General features: G+C 37.4%; 2 protein-coding genes across 3 annotated transcripts in view; one reads left to right on the forward strand and one right to left on the reverse strand.

Annotated features, from left to right (window-relative positions):
* Positions 1-18,983, forward strand: part of LOC118264958 (uncharacterized) — a 157,653-nt gene that overhangs the window by 95,143 nt on the left and 43,527 nt on the right. The window lies entirely within an intron of this gene.
* Positions 7,150-12,847, reverse strand: LOC118264956 (facilitated trehalose transporter Tret1-like). The gene is made up of 7 exons (XM_035577629.2): positions 12,670-12,847; positions 11,936-12,165; positions 10,999-11,322; positions 10,620-10,752; positions 9,008-9,225; positions 8,351-8,545; positions 7,150-7,876 (listed from the first exon to the last, which is right to left on the reverse strand). Exons 1-7 carry the CDS (start codon positions 12,743-12,745, stop codon positions 7,640-7,642), a joined length of 1,413 nt encoding a protein of 470 aa, XP_035433522.2. The 5' UTR covers positions 12,746-12,847; the 3' UTR covers positions 7,150-7,639.

The following is an 18,983-nucleotide window of genomic DNA, read 5'->3' on the forward strand; positions in this document are numbered from 1 at the left end:
GTTTACATACATGACACTCTAAGCAACAATTTGTGGATCACACAAAGAGTTATTCCGTGCGAGCCTCGAACCGCTCAAACTTACATAGTACACAAGGCATTCTTTCCCAGGCTACGTTGTTGTAATTTATATTACTTATCATTGGATATTGGATACTATATAGTTAGGCCAACTATTCCATAATTACTATTTCATAATAACGTGTTCTTTCAATTAACCACAACAATATTGTTTAAAAGAAACTTCAATTTATTTACTAATAGACGTGCAAAATGACGAAGCCTTTTGATATTTTTAATTATGTTTTCCAGAGCTGAGGAAATTATTAAGTAAATGTCGACTAAGATATTAAAGAAGGACCATTTATTTATTGCTCCTGCAAGAGCAAGGCATAAGATCATTCTCGTTAACCTGCCTGAAGTCTGTTTCAATATCGTGGTTGATTTGGCTATTAAACACATAATATTAGCACCAACTACAAAAAAAAACTGTAGAATAAAGACAACTTTTTATAGTAAAGAGTTGGAGATAATATATCACACCGCATATTAATAAATCAATATTTAATTAAATTAATCATTCAAATAATTCAATTAGCACAGGACTATCTCTAAAATATTATGTAACCATTGAGCTGACCCATTGATGCCAAAGCATGGCACTCTCACGTATCGATAATCTGCTTGTTGTTTCAGCGTTTAAGCCCATTTTTAACCAAAAATTAATACTTCTAAAATTATTCAAAAGTAAAACAAAAACGTATTAGAAGTAGTTAAAAAATCTGTGGACTCTTCAAAAATCGTCTAATAAATTTAAATTAATCAAAAAGTTTACTTTGCGAGGAAGTTGAAACCATCTTTGATGGGTGTTAGAGTAATTTAAAATCCCTTTCACTTGATGAGGATAATGACAGTTAATTATTATAAAGGTAGAAGTAGAATGAAATAAAATGACGGATCGTTGAAATTTTGTATGTGTTTGTGTGAGTTAAATATCTTTGCTTAGCATTATAATGTCGCGTTTAATGATTTAAGTCTTTTAAAGTGTATTAAAGTATATTTGTCATGTATTGGTTTTTTATTACTTCGATGATCGAAAGATGGCAAAAAGAACTAGGTGAAGTTAGATAAAAAATCTAACTACCGGTTAATACAGATGTTCATCAGCTACAGGTTCAATTTTCAGGTTTTGTTTTAAGGGAGGAAAATCATCCAATGACTTCTCCCACCTTAGGTGAGGCGAGAGGGAGTGTCAAACTCTTACTAATTAAAAACCAGCCAGTTGCTACTCCTGCTTTTCAAGCCGGAGCCCGCTAGGCAGTACGCAGCTCCATCAACTTTTAGATTAAGAGAAAATAACTTTATTATTCTACTTTGTTTACTTTAATTTTAGCTACCTTTTTTTTTTTTTTTTTGGGTGAAAATCATCCAATGACTTTTCTCGCCTTGGGCGAAGCGAGAGGGAGTGTCAGACTCTTAATGACTAAAAACCACCCCGTTCCTACACCTGGCCTTCGAAGTAGGTAGTCCGCAGCTCCGGATCAGGCATCAGCCCTACTGGGCCCCATCTGTGGTGGTCTGATGGCTTTGAGGCGCGCCGGAACGCTACGCGCCGCACGCACGGGTCTGGTTTTGTTCGGGCGGTGAGCTACCCTTGCTCGCCGTCCGCAGGCTCGCACACGGTGGCCGGAGATCGTCTCGCGATCCCCGACGCCCGGAGTGTCTCTCGCGACGGCTGGGGCGTGAGGAGGATTGTTCTCTCACGCGCCCCGCCTCCTCCTTAGCTAGCATGACTGCTTCGCAGAAGGAGGAGACGGCATCCTATTCAGCTACAAGACATCAAAATCTAAAAGATAAAAATACTTTCATCGAACTGAGGAATCGAACCCATGACCTAGCTCAGCTTGCAACAGCTGCTCGATAACGTTAAGATAAATATTTCACAATAGTTTGCCGATTATTATATAAATAGACTTAGATAGCAGATATCATAATATATTATCTTATTGTTAAATTTATCAGTTTATATTTGACATCACTAAATGTAAGGCTGAGACTACAGTTATAAGCGAAAGCGGGGCGGAATAATGTTCTAGAATGTTTACTTCCGATTCAATTTAGAAATTTGTTATGAATTAAATTTAATAAAATATAATTGTAGTTCACTGTCTTGTTGGTAGTTAATAGTGATTATGAGGATAACTGCTAAGTAAGGGATCTTAAGCTTGATTCCCGTGTCGGGCATAATGGTACACTAGCTTCTGATAGAGACTTCGTTAGCGTTCCCGTGGTATAAAACATCATATCACCCAAGTCAGCTCATATCCTGTCTGTATACCGAATTTCATCAAAATCCGTTCAATAGTTTCAGCATAATTAACAGACAAAAATTCTTTATACTTAAACGTACAAACTTTCTTTATAATATTAAGTGTGATTTAATTTTTTTCAAAAACACTTCTGTGATAAGTTTACTACTAACAATATTTCTGATTTTCTATCTCGAATTCTTATTGAGGTTTTATTCAAAATTCTTAGATGTTGCATAGAGGGCTTATTTGAATACAAAATAACTTCGTGAAGTAGCCCATACTCGTATCACAGAAATTGCATAAAGTGACATGAAATATGCATTTTACTTACCTATACGACTTTAAGAGACGTAGATAGGAGCACATATGAACATAATAATATTATTACTGTTGTGTATCTTTGACAGGTTCTTAATATCATAAGAGACAACTTATGAACTTTAATAGCGAAGGATTTGTCTTCAATAGTTTTCTGTCCTGACTTATAATATAAGGCTTAAAAATCTTCATACGTCCAGTCATACTGAATCAAATTTAAGTTTCTTTAAGCCAAGGATACATTATAGGACAATATTCTACGACATTGTATCGGTGACATGACAAGCGAATTTCCGCCTAACATTGTATGGCAACAACGCGCGACTCATGTCCGTAGCGATGTCGTGTGGCGCGATGTTGCCAAACATATCGTCCAAAGTCCGGCAACGTTGCGCTACTTCACCCAACGTCGCTGGCGATGTATCGAAGGATATTTCGACACCAGCAATTTATACTACGCTAACTCGAAATTTGGAAAAAACTTTTTTATGCCAAGTTGCTTAAAATGTGTGTTTACATACGTCATAAAAAAATTGAGAAGAAATATGCAAAAATAAGAAAGTTACAAATCTTATAAAACGCTAAGTAAAGGTACTTTTTGAAATCACTCGATTTATATTACGCCAACTATTATTAGCGGAGTGTGCGCGGGGATCACTTTGGTTAAAGTCCGTGCAACACTGCACTAACTCATAGTTAGCGTAGTTTGATGCGTCTGTGTGTATACTTGTTCGTCTGTAAAATGAACGACTTAGCGACAGGAGAAGTGATTGGATGAGTTTGCCCTTTAAAAAAACGTGTCTAAAGGTTAAATACTCGTTTTACATAGTAAATACTTATGTGTTAACGTATTAATTAGTTTATTAATGGTACGTTGACTATTATTCTTGTGAGTAAGTACATGTTCTTTATAAAATATTGAAATATGCATCAGATGATTGATCATGCACTACGACGTCCCGTACTACACTACGCTAACATAAGTTAGACGTGTATAAGATGTAAAATTTTTTTGATGAATTACGTTTATATACGGCTAACTTGCGCTAAATCAAAAAATAGAAATAATTAAGAAAATATAAATATGAGATATTACAATGAATAAATTAAATATTAAGCATACCAAATTTCAAAAAAGTATCTTAATTAATGTAAAAGTTATCACGTTTTTCCCTTTAAACGCCTCTACTGTAAAGTACGCTTTTTGAGTTAGCGCAGTATAAATTGCTGGTGTCGATTTGTCCCCTAGTGTACCCCTTGCTTTATATAGAGACTTTATTCTTCGATTGCTACAATCATACCTATATAGATATGTATGTAGTCGACCATATGGTCGACTAAACGAAGGACTTCAACACGCCACCTGCATTGTAGCAATAATATCAGTAAAAACATGCCATAATTTATCAGATAAACGACGGTAGTGGTCAATACGTTCCGGAGCTGCGGACTACCTAGCGCGTTTACTGGGGCTCCGGCTTTATAAGCAGGAGTAGACACGGGGTGGTTTTTAGTCAGTAAGAGTTTGACACTCCCCTCTCGCCTCGTCCAAGGCAGGAGAAGTGATTGGATGATTTTGCCCTTTAAAAAAACGTGTCTAAAGGTTAAATACTCGTATTGACAGTATAACCGTTACATTGTTTTGCAAATATTTATTTCCTCTCTAAGAAAACCTTATATCTACGACGTAAGAACTAAAATCGGTTAAATTAAATACACATAACGAATACAATTATGTTTGTTAAATTATTTATATCGCTATTGCTTTAGCTTATCACTACGTCAGAAGATACGACCTTGCGATGATACACAAAGAACGTACTATCATCTAAAATAAAAAAGTAAATATACGATAACGTTCCTATTATCTCATCGTGACTCGTCAGAAAGGCTGTCGACCTCAAAGGCTCGAGTTCAATTACCGGGTCAGACAAAATATAGTGTGGCGACACTCTGACAAGTGACAGATGACAGTAGTCGCACATAGACTATCGACGAGCAAATCAACGGATGACGTCACAAATATCCTGCATCGCACATATGAAGTTTACATGCGAAATAACACGGATAGAAAATCCCAACGAACAACAGTTGGGCAGAAAGCCCGCCAGGCTGATCACCTCGCCTGGTCGGAGGATCCTCCTTTTCTTAGGGAACTTTACTCGCTGTTCCCTAAAGTGGTGACCCCGACGTGATTGAAAGCAACCTTCACGGAGCAGATCAGCACCGTCATCCTTATCGCCATCTCCCTCACCCATCACTTCTCCGCTGAGCGGTAATCAAGTCGCAGCCAACCAGCATCCTCGGCCTCATCAGGGACCACCACACGCTACATCGAAGATATGCAGCCTGGTTCTTCCCTACGGCCTCATCAGCGTCTAGGCACAGCACTCTGCACACGGTCTGAGGACGCCTTCCTCCCGTCAACGCAGACGCCAGCCACTACGCACCTATCCTCGCAGCATCTATTCCCCGACTCACCGTGGGACACTGCGAGCCTCACTACTCCGACTCACTGGAGTATCACCCTGCACCGCTCACCCGACTCACTGGGCATTTAGCGGCACAGTTCCGACTCACTGGAACTAGGGACATTCTACACTGGCTCTGGCACCGCTCATCTCAAGCATCGACAGCCGTCTCAACAGGATCGACCTCCGGTCTTGGGGGGGAGTGATGTGGCGACACTCTGACAAGTGACAGATGACAGTAGTCGCACATAGACTATCGACGAGCAAATCAACGGATGACGTCACAAATATCCTGCATCGCACATATGAAGTTTACATGCGAAATAACACGGATAGAAAATCCCAACGAACAACAGTTGGGCAGAAAGCCCGCCAGGCTGATCACCTCGCCTGGTCGGAGGATCCTCCTTTTCTTAGGGAACTTTACTCGCTGTTCCCTAAAATAGTAAAGATATTATGGACTCTGTACCCATACCTATCATATTTTTTTAAAAACATCTGTCTTAAAATGCGTCGCTAGCAGAGGATTTGTCGTGAGACGCGTCGCGTTCCGCTCGTGCCTCAAAGAGCAATCAGACCACCACAGATGAGGCCCAGTAGGGCTGATGCCTGATCCGGAGCTGCAAACTACCTAGCGGGACTACCGAGGGTCTTTAGTCAGTAAGAGTCTGACACTCTTTCTCGCCTCACTCATGGCGGGAGAAGCCATTGGATGATTTTCACCTCTTAAAAAAAGTGAGGATTTGTATTCAACATTTTTTCTAACGACAGCCAAACACTAACAAAATTACTGTCGTCATAATTACACTACCATTTCTCTTTAAATACCTATTAAGTTGTGGCCTAGACTAAACTAGACCTAGTACTTAACGGGCAATAGCCTGTAAGACCCGTCTTTGACAGTTATTTGAGCGTATGATCACCGAGACCGAATAGTTACCTAAGTTCTGTGTTAGGCCTTTCCGAGAATCGGTGTGGCAAGCGCTATTTTAACTGGGGGGATGATCAATTCATTGGGTTGCTTGTATGTACTAATTATCTAATTGGTAACTAACTGGTATGAGTGGTTTGTAAACTTACCTACTAAGTGACTTTATACTTTATTTATTGAGTGGTGCCGAGTAAGAGGTATCGGGTTCTATTTCTGTATTCAACATAACTCTTTCTTCTTAGATACTCTTAGGAAGAAAAAAGGGTATGGTGGCTATTACCATATACTAGGCACAATTCCAGGCTCCGTGCTACTAATGAGAAATTTTCGAAAAACCGACAATAAGCCCAGTAATACTTTAAAAAACCCGGGAATCGAACCCGAGACCCTCTGCCCGGCAGTCGCACTTGCGACCACTCGACCAACGAAGCAGTCGAGGGAATCATGGACGATTGACCTTTAATTCCTGTATCAAACAACCAATACTACTAACTTAATACCCATCTATCCCAATCTGAATCTGTCTGTTTAAGTAAATATTTATCGGTAATTTAAAGGCCACATCAGCCAAGTTGTCAGACACACTTGAACTTTACTTATCAAAGAACATCTTGATGTCGTTAAGAAGGTAAAGCAATTACAGTAATTGATACTCTGACTCTTTAAAATGTAACTCTGTTTATTGAGCGTAGAAAAAAGTTAATTAATTTGTGATTGTCGATACGTGTTTGAGGGTGCTTTTCCACCAGAGATGTGCTATGCTACGTTGCTGTGGATGCTTTTGGCTTTTACCAATCATATTCATTGGTACACATAGCTTAGTATTTGTGGAAACGGTCTGAGCTAAACTACGTGTTTTTATATGGAAATATGTGTGCTATGGATAGCTTCCCTAAAATCAATACGTCGCATACTCAGATGTCTGCTATAAATGTTTGCTATGGATGGTTTCCCTACTATCGATGCATTGCATACTCGAGCTGTGCATCTTCCTCGCATATCTACATTGCCATAGCACATCTAACTCGCATAGCTATATAGGTTAGATATCAGTGAAAGTACATCCCTGGCGGAAAAGTACCCTTAGTATTAAAAAAGGTTATAAGAAAATACAACGATACATTTATAGTCCATTTATTATGCTTAAATTACTGTTGCTTCGGAGCTAGGAACTAATTAAGTTGTACCTTATATAAAATAACTTAAGCTTACGGATTTTGATCCTATAGTTTATAAAAATAGACTTAATACTCAATACTTTATTGCTTTCCACATGTGAGGCTTAGTTGGAAAACTTAACTAGGACACAATGACATCAACAGCCTATAAGTGACCACTGCTGACCAAAAGCCTCTTCTCTCACGGAGAATGTTTGAACATTAATCACCACGCTTGCTCAATTACCGGTTAATCAGACTGACCTATAGTTTTGCTAAACTAGCGGAAAAAATATGTTAACATTATACCACTACAAAGACATAAACAACCCACTCTTTCATTTACCTCATTAACTTCTTTTAATAATATTTTTTAACAATTTTATAAAACCATTTACAAAACCTGAAATTCCATTCTCACAAACAAAATATTCAATTGACCACAAAACGGTCACCGTACTTGTTTATTTTTACCTAATAGATCCATTTCTATTTGCTCGGCAGTTTTACCTTTTGTCTCTGGTAAGAATATTAAGCTGGTTAAAGCCCCACAGAGGTTGATACCGGCGTAACAATAAACCACAGTGTATACCCCAAGAAAGTTCGCGACGGCCGTAAACGAAGCCAACTGGAGAAAGGACATGAACCATGCGTATGTCACTAAACAACCCATTACCTTTGCTCGTATCTGAAATAAAAAGTACAATAAGTATGCAAATAATGTAAGTAATGTCCTGTCAAGAACAAGTTTGGTTTCGATAGTATTTATGTGTTCAGCTGTGGGGAATGTTTTTTTTTCGTTTTTGTTGTGAAATAGACATTATTTTTTAAAGCATACGGTCCATGTTTGTGTGAATTAAATGATATAGACGTCCTGTCTGTATTTGTACCGTATTGCTTCTAATAATTTATTGACATTTTAAAAACCGTAACTTTATTTTTAATGGCGGAAAATCATCCAATGACTTCTCCCGCCTTGGGCAAGGCGAGATCCCCCTCGCTGTCAGAATCTTACTGACTAAAAACCACCCTGCTTCTACTCCTACTTATCAAGCCGGAGTCCCGGTAAACCCGCCAGGTAGTCCGCAGCTCCGGAAAAACCGTAACTTAGGTTATAAATCTAATCTTGTTTATGTTTCAATTTATTGAAAGTATTGCTTACCTGGAAATTAAACATTTCTGCCATAATAATGTATGGCATAGGTGAGATTCCGCCGGCGTATACAAAGACGTACAACACAATAGCCAACACGGGTAACCATCCAGGTGTATTGCTTCCCTGAGATTGTAGTAACATTGTTGTTCCTAGCACTGCATGCGCCAAAATTGCTCCAGCAAATGTTATGCTGATGAGAGGCTGAAAAAATATAAAGATTGTTAAAGTCAAAGTCATGTATTTCAATTAATCCTTTATTAGGAACTTTTGAAAGGTCAAATTGAATTGTCCGTCAGTCTGTCTGTCAGTGAAGCTAGGTGTTTGTTCCAAAGTGTAGCGTTACTCAGTAAATACGCAAAAATATAAGCCTAGAGCTTGAAGTCCTTAGTCCTTAAGTAGTTCGAGGACTGAAATAGCAATTGTTTGAATTTAATTGAAGTCATTTTACTTTTAATTGAAGTTAAGTCGCAAATATTATTAGATTCTTAAATTTTTGAAAATACCATTAATGATATAAAGCTTGTATTTGCAATCGAAATATGACAATAAAGTCACTTTTGCACAAATTATATATGTGACTGCCGAAATTAGGTAAGTTGTAAAATGTATAACTGTTACGTATAATCCCTAAAAAAATATATTTAAAAAAATTAGGAGACTTACCTTCCGACCGAACTTTTCCACACAACTCATTGAGATAAACGAGGCAAGGATCATAACTGCGGGGAAACTCAACGTCTGTAGCTCTGGGTTCCACGTGACGCCGGCTGATTTCATAATGGCCGGCGAATACGTCAAAGTGGCAAAGTTACCGCTGTTTGTTTGAAATGTTACCAAAATCAGGATAAGGATGAAGCCGTGACGCCATGCCTTATTCTTAACTGAAAAAAATAATAATACAGATATAAGTTAAAGAAAACATAAATAAGTTAGTTTCAATCATTTTCTCATAAGTCAAGTATAGAAAAACGTAAATCCCAATTTGTGCTCAAAATAGTGGGTATTAGAGTTTGAAATCGTCTACATAGCTTTTTTTTATTTTGATTATAGAAATATAATTTTAAGAACATGAAGACGATTTGGTACTCTAACTTTGACGTTTAAAACTCACTATCTACTATATGTAAGAACTAATACTATAACTCGGAAAAGATTGATGGATCAAATATTTCAGAACAGAAAGTCGATGTCCTGTAATTACGCCTAAAGGCTGATTAAAAAAATAGGAACAAAAAGGAAACAAAGCCTTGATAAAGCCGTTCGTCAAATTATCGCTGAATTATTCTGGAACAGTCTCAAGTTTAATCTAATATTCCTTTAGCCAACCTGCGTTATTTAAGATTAGGGTGCCTTAAGCTAATAAGTATTTTAAAAGAAAAACAAATTTCAATTTTATATGTGTACCTATAAAAAACTGACCTAAAAATTTTCATCCTGGTTGTTAGTTTCATATACAACAATGATTTGGGTTTAACTATACAACATAATTTAACATAATATTTAGGTACAAAAAGCTATCAAATCTTCAACCAAAAACCCCGGCTATAAAGACAAACAAATATTAAACAATACAGAAACTAGTGCTGCCTCGTTGGTTAAGTGGCGTACGTGGGACTGCCGAGCAAGTAAAGTAAGCGGTAAAGTATTTTCGGCCTTTCAAAAATTTCTCAGTAGTTGCACCGAGTCTAGAATTGTGCCCAGTTTATGGCAATAGGCTCCCCTCCTGTTACATGACTACAGGACTTATAACACAAATGATAAAAATAGGTGTACATTGTCAGTGACATTACGTGCTTTCTAGCGAAAAGCGAAAGTCCCAGAACAGTAGTTCTGGGACTAAAGGCGTGACGATACATACATATAGAAACCAGTTAACACAAAGTAACTTCAGTCGTCCAAATCTTTGGTAAATAAAGAGACATAACACATTCAATGTGTTTTAATCAAAGGTAAAAGAGAGGACAACAATGCGAAAATTGTATTCCCTCGTGCAAAAGTTTACACTAAAATGTACGGACTAAATAAAAGAAAGTTGTAGCTAAACCACAATGAACGTCAAGATTTTTGGACTTTGGTTAAATAAACAAGAAACATCATATTACACAAGAACAATTAACAATGACAAGGGCGAGCCAGAGACAAACATATACCTAGCAGGCAACTAACAACAAATAAAATTTCACTCAATAAAAACACACGACACTTTTCACAATAGCCAATCGTGTGGAAGGAACTGATATTAAAAAATACAGAACAAAGAAACTTTGTTACTCACATATACTTTTGAAAGAAATCTTCGGCAGTGAATTATAAGTAAGCTCTTCATTTTTCATGAAGTCAATTTCATTTTGTATAACTTTGTCGGTGACTTCTAATTTTCGGAGAAACGCTATAGTTGACGTCGCCTCCTGAAATACAAAAAAAAAACATTCTTAACTTACTTATGAACTTTACTTAAGGTCGGTTCATATCTGACGGAAGATACGTCGCGTATTGTCGGTCGCGTAACGCCAGAACAGATAAATGTACCTATAGAAAAAACACTTGATCGTTCACATTCAACCAATGATACGTTAGTGCGACCGATGATCCGCTCGACGTATTTTACGTCAGATATGAACCGACCCTCAGTCAGGCATATTTTTAACACTTACCTCAATTTTCCCACGTTTCACCAAAAAGGCTGGTGATTCAGGTGCCTTCAACATCAGTAGTATAGTTAAAACTGGTACCCAAACCACGATCCACAGCACAGTGTAGTAATTCAAGTATGCTCCCATCGCAAACATTGCCAGTATTCCAATATTTTGAAACAGAATTATGAAGGATCCGAGCACCCCTCTTATGTCATCCTGGCTTATTTCCCTGACGTACATTGGTACTACGTTGTAACAACCGCCGGCAGAGATCCCAGCACACAATCTGGCTGTGATTAATACTGCTATGTGTGCTGAGGATAGTTTCATTATCCAACATAACTGAAAACAATTTATATAAAGTAAAATACATGAAATTAATTTTATTCTTCAAAAGATTTATAAGATAACCTAGTCTTTAAGGTTGACATATTGATAGCTTTGAAAAAGACAAACTTTATGATTATTCTAAGCAACGCGGTTATCAAACTCGTAACTATAAACCTAGTTATCCCTAGTAATAAACACTAACGAACGTGGATAGCTCTACACTCAGTGTAGCAAATGTTCACCGAATCCAATTTTGTATCCTTGACCAATTCAGAGAAGGTATTAGTTAAGCCTAACAATTAACATAAATAAACTGATTGTACTGAAACCGGCCTTGAACCTAAAACATTTAAGTGGAAGGATAGGATAGGGAGGTATCATTACTTCTTGTTCTATTGCTTATTACTTAAAATGTAACTGAACGAAATGTCTGTTATTTTGTTGATTACAGAGTCGAGGAAAGTACGTACCTAAGTAAATATAACGAAGTTTCACTTTAGCTACAGATGAATTTTGTAATTATTATAAGAGCAAGACTTTTACTCTCATTTTAATACAAGTTATTATAATTTTGACAAATGAGTTAACCGATGTTTAATTAACATAACATTAAGAAACCACTTACCGCTTGTAGAGCAGCCATTATTAGAATAGCTATTTTCCTTCCATATCTGTCAACGATGTAGGCGAATAGAGAGACTCCGACAGTCGCCGCTATACAAAGAGAGCTTGCTATCCATGATATTTCATAGTCTGACAACGGATAACCGGCCGGCGAATCCTCTGATTGTAAAACTTTTGTCATCGGTGACACCCAGCCCGCTTGAAACCCATATGTTAGGAGTGTGGTATTCGCTATAAATGAAACAGTTCCGTTATTCCCTGATAGACATTGCGCGTCGCATTCAAATTTGTTTTTTGTCTGTTTGCTGTTTGTTTCGAATGAAATTGGCAGGCGCAGCGAAATACGTGGCCAAGTTATGGGTTTAAGTGTGATCACGTGATCGCAAAATTGCTTGGAACTAAGTTTTATTAGTATTTTATGTGGAATGTCCGAATCTATCTTCCAAATAGTTTGTGTTTAAAACATGGTTGCCAAATAGCAGTTGCGTGAACCATGTTTACGTTGAATACGCTTGCGGAGATTACTAACCATTCTCAACATTTTACGAGTAAAAGGGTAAACAGATATTTTTAAATATTCAACCTAGCAAGGAAGAATATATAACAGGGTGTGTAAAATAAATTTCATAATTTATAGCCATGACCCAAACTGATTTACGTAAGTCAAGTCCTATCAAAATACATCCTTTCATTGAAAAATAATTAATGTATTATTTAAAAAAAAAACTGTTTTACCTAGCATAGCCATCAACCATTGCATACAGGGATTCCCTTTCTTGGCACTAATAGAATTTTCTGTAGACACAACCATTGCTTTCCGATAACGTTCACAGTTCACATAACAAAGTACAATATTAAAATGACATCGAATAATACTTTGCACAACATTTTCAACTAACAATGAAGGTAGATTATGATAACCGTATATTTATAGCAAACACCATGTAATCAGGACTGTACAAATTTGCATTTGAATTATAAAAATATAGAAATAGAATGTTGTATTGAAAAAATTCACAGAAACGTGAAAAAAGCATGACTGTGTTTTTATTTTTGTTTAAGTTATGTAATTTTTATTTTATAAATCTGTGTCTTATGTTTTATTGAATAATCCTGTCATAAGAATGCTGAATTTTTATTAAGTTTTTTTACAAAATGTGACTGAAACAATCGATCCTAAAAATCGACTTACCGATATCAATTATTATCTACATTATTTTATTCTTTGCGTTAATATAAAATTAATATTGAAACATTTTATACTAAAAGTATATTACATTAAATTAAAATTTGGGGATTCAAAATCAAAAATAGACAAAAATACACGTGCTTCGTCACTAGAACATTTTGACCGAGTCATAGTTTCGTCATCGTGGCTCTCAGTAGGCCCTAAAATACCTTGGAAATTAGTTACATTACTTTGCGAACGTTAACCGCAGGCCATCCTACACCTACACACGTTTAGAAGGGAACTATTTGTGCTCATCCACACTTTAGTAAATAAATACATTAACATTGAATCCTTTGTAATTTTTGATCCTCTATACTTTTATGAGGCTTCCTATCTTAAATATACTAATATATGAAGCTGAAGTTGAGTCTATTTACGCTAGGTACAATGAATAGGAGCTGTGTAAAGCGGGTAAAACCGCGCGGAAGTAGCTAGTTTATTCTATAATAAACTAGCAAACAAATATACTGAGTAACACATGAGTGAGATGCGACTCAGAAATAGAAACTAACAGTATCGCTACTTTAAAAACCTGAGCGTTTTAAACTGTGGACACCAGGCTTTTTTTAGAGGGAAAAGTCATCCATTGACTTCTGACGCCTTGGGCGAGGGAGTGTCAGAACAGTCCCGCTCGTCTCTTACTGATTAAAAACCACCCTGTTCCTACTCCTGCTTTCCGAGCCGGAGCCCCGGTAAACCCGCTAGATAGTCCACAGCTCCGGATCAGACAGTCAACCCCATCCGTGGTGGCCTGATGGCTCTTTGAAGCACGTGCGGAAAGCGACGCACCGCAGTCTGTCGAGCTTAAAATACAACCATTTAGGTAGAGGAGGCTTATAACCCAGAAATAGAACGTCACGGGCTATTAATATTGATAGAGTACCGATTTTAAACATTATTGACGAAAAACTTGTTTCAAGTACTTTTAGGTCGACTACATCCCTTAAATAAAACCTGAAGAGCAAAGAGACAGTCAAATAAATATCATCCATTAATAGCTTAAATTGTTATTAAACATCATTATCTTAAGCATACAATAATAGGTTTATAGGAGACACAATCATGTGACATTTGCACATTGATAATGGTTTTATTCCGATAGCCTTAAGGTCTATTCACATGTATTATTTATTAAAGACATTTTCCTTGGAAAATCATCTAATGATTTCTCCCACCCTGGGCGAGGCGAGATGGAGCTACCTTAACTTACAACCTATAACTTACTGATTTTGATCTACCACCATCTCCTTTAATTTTTTTTCCTGAATCTTATAAAGTTTTGAATGGATATAAATATTATTTTACGACGAAAACATTGCTGCCCCTATACTGAGATACGACATAGTTGATTAAAGCCAGTGTCCGATTTTGGGGCTCAACGGATGCAAAGTCGGTCATAGATAGCATGATAGTCGGGATCAACGGGCTTTCTGCTGACTGTCACCGAGGTACTGACAAATCTCGAGATTTTGAGATATGCTACCCATCCACGTAGTGACCTCGTCGAACAAAATTTTATCGATCTCACATCATGATAGTGAACCCGAAACTTTTGTTTCAACTTGACTATTAAAAACAATTTTTGAAGTCTAGAAAAATAAATTATGATTTTTCTATTTTCATTTTCTTTTCTATAATAAGAAATACGCGTCTAATATTTTAATATAATCTACAAGACGGACATTAAAATAAAAATTATTCATCTACCCTCTAGTCTACTCCTTTTTGTAATATGATGTGCAACTACATCCTAACCATTGTCAGTATCGTGTGTATTTTGGTCTTAGCTCATAATACTCATGTTTATTTATTCAGTCAAACTATTTCTGGTGTCTGTGTGTTCGAAATAAATTGACTTTTCGCAATAAAAGTGATTAAATAACTGTTTGATATTTGTACGTAAAACAAATTTAATGTTACTTAGTCGGAAATCAGACATGTTTGTGTTTTAGAGGCGCAAACAGTAAGTTATTTGCTTTTAATAGGAAATATTGAAATTGAGTAACATACATAATATTACATCTGTGTTGTTCATTGTGTGGATGATTGATAATCATGACTTCCTCGTGTGATTTCCTTTATTGATGACACGATGATTATTATTACCATACAGGCAATGATAAAATGGCAAATGATTTTTTTTTTGGTGCGAATTTCTCAATTACGTCAGAGGTAACAGTTACACAATCAGAGTAAAACCCTTTTAGAAATCAATATTTAATTTTGTCGAATTCAAATCGTTATTAGTTTTAGAACAATATCGAGGTTACGACCTGGTTGTTAAAATAGACCACAAATGGAGATATTTGATTTGAAACATGTCACAGTCAAAGCGATTCAAACGTTTTTGGATAGAAACTACTTGTTTACGACAAACTATCCAAGTATTACTTTTCGAACTCACCGGGGATTAGCTAAGTGCTATAAAGGTTATTGGTAATTGACAGAGATGAGCTATTTACCTACGAAGATGTAATGACTAAACTGTGAAACTATGTGACCGTTTCCACTGATACTAATCTATGTAGTTGTGCGAGTAAAATGTGCTATGAAGATGCGCCGCCGCAAAGTAGCATAGCACATTTCTGGTGCAAAATTTATCCACATCTGCGTCTTTTCCTAAAAGGGAATTCTCTTTCAGCTATTTGAACGTGATCGAGAAACACCCATAAACTTCAACATAATCATATATAATTTTAGAAAGTTGCAATCCCAAAAGGACAGTTTACAAAGTCCATACAATATTCAATACGACCGCTCCACATCATTGATGACTAGCTACCCTTATTGCTGACAAAATAATGTCAACAAGATCTAATACTTCGCAACATTTGGCCCAAGTTTGTAATAAGTTACCCTAATCACTGTCGAATAGTTAAAGCAAATACTGAAAGGTAATATGGCGCTGCGATCGATTTCTGGCTAACTAAAGTTACTAAGCACTTAAAGTTTGCTTATCAAACATTTCGTTGCTACTGGGAAGGTAAATCAATTACAATAATTAATATGGCTCACTCGAGAACATTTGGCTCTAGATGCTGTGTATCTTACGTATTTAGACTGCTAGACTGTTTATTTTTTTTCTGTGTGGTACTGATGTGGTCAATGCTCAGGTTTAGAAATGTAAAGATTAGAGTCTAATATTCGAAACTTTTAAAGAAAAGAGCGTATTCCTTTTTAAAAGATCGGCAACGCACCTATTATTCTTCTGGTGCTGCGGGTCTTCATGGATGGCGTTGATCGTTTACTACCAAGTGATCTGTCTATTTGTTAGCCACCTTTTCCGTAAAAAAAACTAGGGACGCCGCAAAGTAACTGTGCGAGGAAGATGCGCCGCAGCTCGAAGATGCGAGGTATCGATAGCAGGAAAACCATCTATAGCAGGCATCTTTCCATATAAAAAACATAGCTTTTCTGAGTTCGTTTCTACCAGTGCTAAGCTGTGTACCAATGAATACGATTTGTGGAAGCCAAACGCATGCACAACAACGTCGCATAGCACATCTCTGGTAGAAAAGCAACCTCAGATTCCACACTATCAATTAGAAAGTAGACTGCATTACATGAAGAGTGGTAAACACTAAGTAAGAAGTATATGGGGCCTAGGACCATTTAACCTAAAAAAATTGAACAATAAGTCCATTTACTGCAATATTTATGACACAAAATTGTTTATTTCACAAATCCTATCACGTCTCTGTTCTAGAATCAAGACCAAGTTGGTAGAGGGAAGTTTCTATACAACAGGAAACTATTTCCTTATTTATGAGATTATGATAATAACTACAAACGAGGACTGGAATATTAAATACGTTTTTGGTACAACCCTTTCAATACTACTTAGTTTCTACGATATAATTTGAATGTTGATATTTTGTAAAATAAAAAGCACATCAAGTGACCCCAAATTCTTTAATAGATTTTAAACCATCCTGTCTTGCGAATAAAGTTGAAATTCGATCAACGAAAGTACAAATTAGAGTATTTTGTCTACCTCGATTTTACTTACAGTTCCTAATAGTTATGCAGACACGGGTTGATGAATTGTTCCCAAAGGAACTGACGAAATGCCTTTCGATATTCGGAATCGTTTCGTATCGCTAATCAAAATGTATGGGATTGATGGAAGCTTTCGTAGTATTATACGGCAAAGAGTCAGGAAAGCCCGCAATGTGTCATTGATTTTTAGAAAAATCTGTTTTGGAAAATTCTCAACAGTTGCACTAAGTGTGAAGTATGAAGTAAGCGCATAACTTGGCCGTGGTCGCCAAGCTTGGCCATGGTCGCCAAGCTTGGCCATGGTCGCCAAGCTTGGCCGTGGTCGCCAAGCTTGGCCGTGGTCGCCAAGCTTGGCCATGGTCGCCAAGCTTGGCCGTGGTCGCCAAGCTTGGCCGTGGTCGCCAAGCTTGGCCGTGGTCGCCAAGCTTGGCCGTGGTCGCCAAGCTTGGCCGTGGTCGCCAAGCTTGGCCGTGGTCGCCAAGCTTGGCCGTGGTCGCCAAGCTTGGCCGTGGTCGCCAAGCTTGGCCGTGGTCGCCAAGCTTGGCCGTGGTCGCCAAGCTTGGCCGTGGTCGCCAAGCTTGGCCGTGGTCGCCAAGCTTGGCCGTGGTCGCCAAGCTTGGCCGTGGTCGCCAAGCTTGGCCATGGTCGCCAAGCTTGGCCGTGGTCGCCAAGCTTGGCCATGGTCGCCAAGCTTGGCCGTGGTCGCCAAGCTTGGCCATGGTCGCCAAGCTTGGCCGTGGTCGCCAAGCTTGGCCGTGGTCGCCAAGCTTGGCCATGGTCGCCAAGCTTGGCCATGGTCGCCAAGCTTGGCCATGGTCGCCAAGCTTGGCCATGGTCGCCAAGCTTGACCATGCCATATTATTCTGTTTTATGAGCCATCTCTGTCTGACTTGCTAGACAAAAGTTATGATTGCTCAGTTAATATACATGTTATAAAAATAATTTATAGCCTATAGCACTCAGGAATAATGTAGCTTTCTTCCAGTGAAAACACAGAGATTACCCCCTACTTAGGAACTTACAAATTTTACCTCTTTATAATATTAGTATAGAAGTATAGATTAGTATAGATTACCGTACAAATACGTGGTAATAAAAAGTAGGTCAATGATACAAAAAGTTTTAAATCAATTAGGTGAATACTGAACAATTACATTTATTTAATCGTTCATGTTTGTTCGGGACCGGTAATTGAAGTGTCATGGTTTTATACTTTACTTTTTCATTACATAGTATCTTTATATTTATTACATTTTTATAACAACTATCGCGAGACATACTTAATTAACCTTTAAGTACACGCGTTGTTTAGGATAACGTAACGTCACGCGTGGGGTCCAGAAGTATCTATACATATAATAAAATTATAACAACTCCATGTCTGTACATTACAGATATTTAAGAAAAAATAAGATGGGGGATCTTTATTCAACCAATAGAAGCGAAAAACATGATTTAAAAAATTTTTGTCTGTCTGTCTGTCTGTTTGTTGTTCGCTTTTCACGCAAAAACTACTGGACGGATTTTGATGAAACTTTTTTTGTTATATAGCTATTAGTCCTCGCTAACATATAGGCTATCCTTTTTTTGGAAATTCGCCCTTTAAGGGGGAAAAAGGGGAGGAGTAAGTTTGTATGAAACTCCGTCAGTTTTGAAGCTAATTCGATTAAAATTAATATTCGGCTATTTGGTTACAAATTAAGAATGATGCAATGAGGATTTTTGGAAAATATGCCTAATAGGGGCTGAAAAAGGGGGGGTAAGTTTCCATGAAACTCCGTTAATTTTGAAGCTAAATCGATGAAAATTAACGCTTTTT

The sequence above is a fragment of the Spodoptera frugiperda genome, chromosome 28 (assembly GCF_023101765.2).
Source record: "Spodoptera frugiperda isolate SF20-4 chromosome 28, AGI-APGP_CSIRO_Sfru_2.0, whole genome shotgun sequence".
NCBI lineage: Eukaryota > Metazoa > Arthropoda > Insecta > Lepidoptera > Noctuidae > Spodoptera > Spodoptera frugiperda.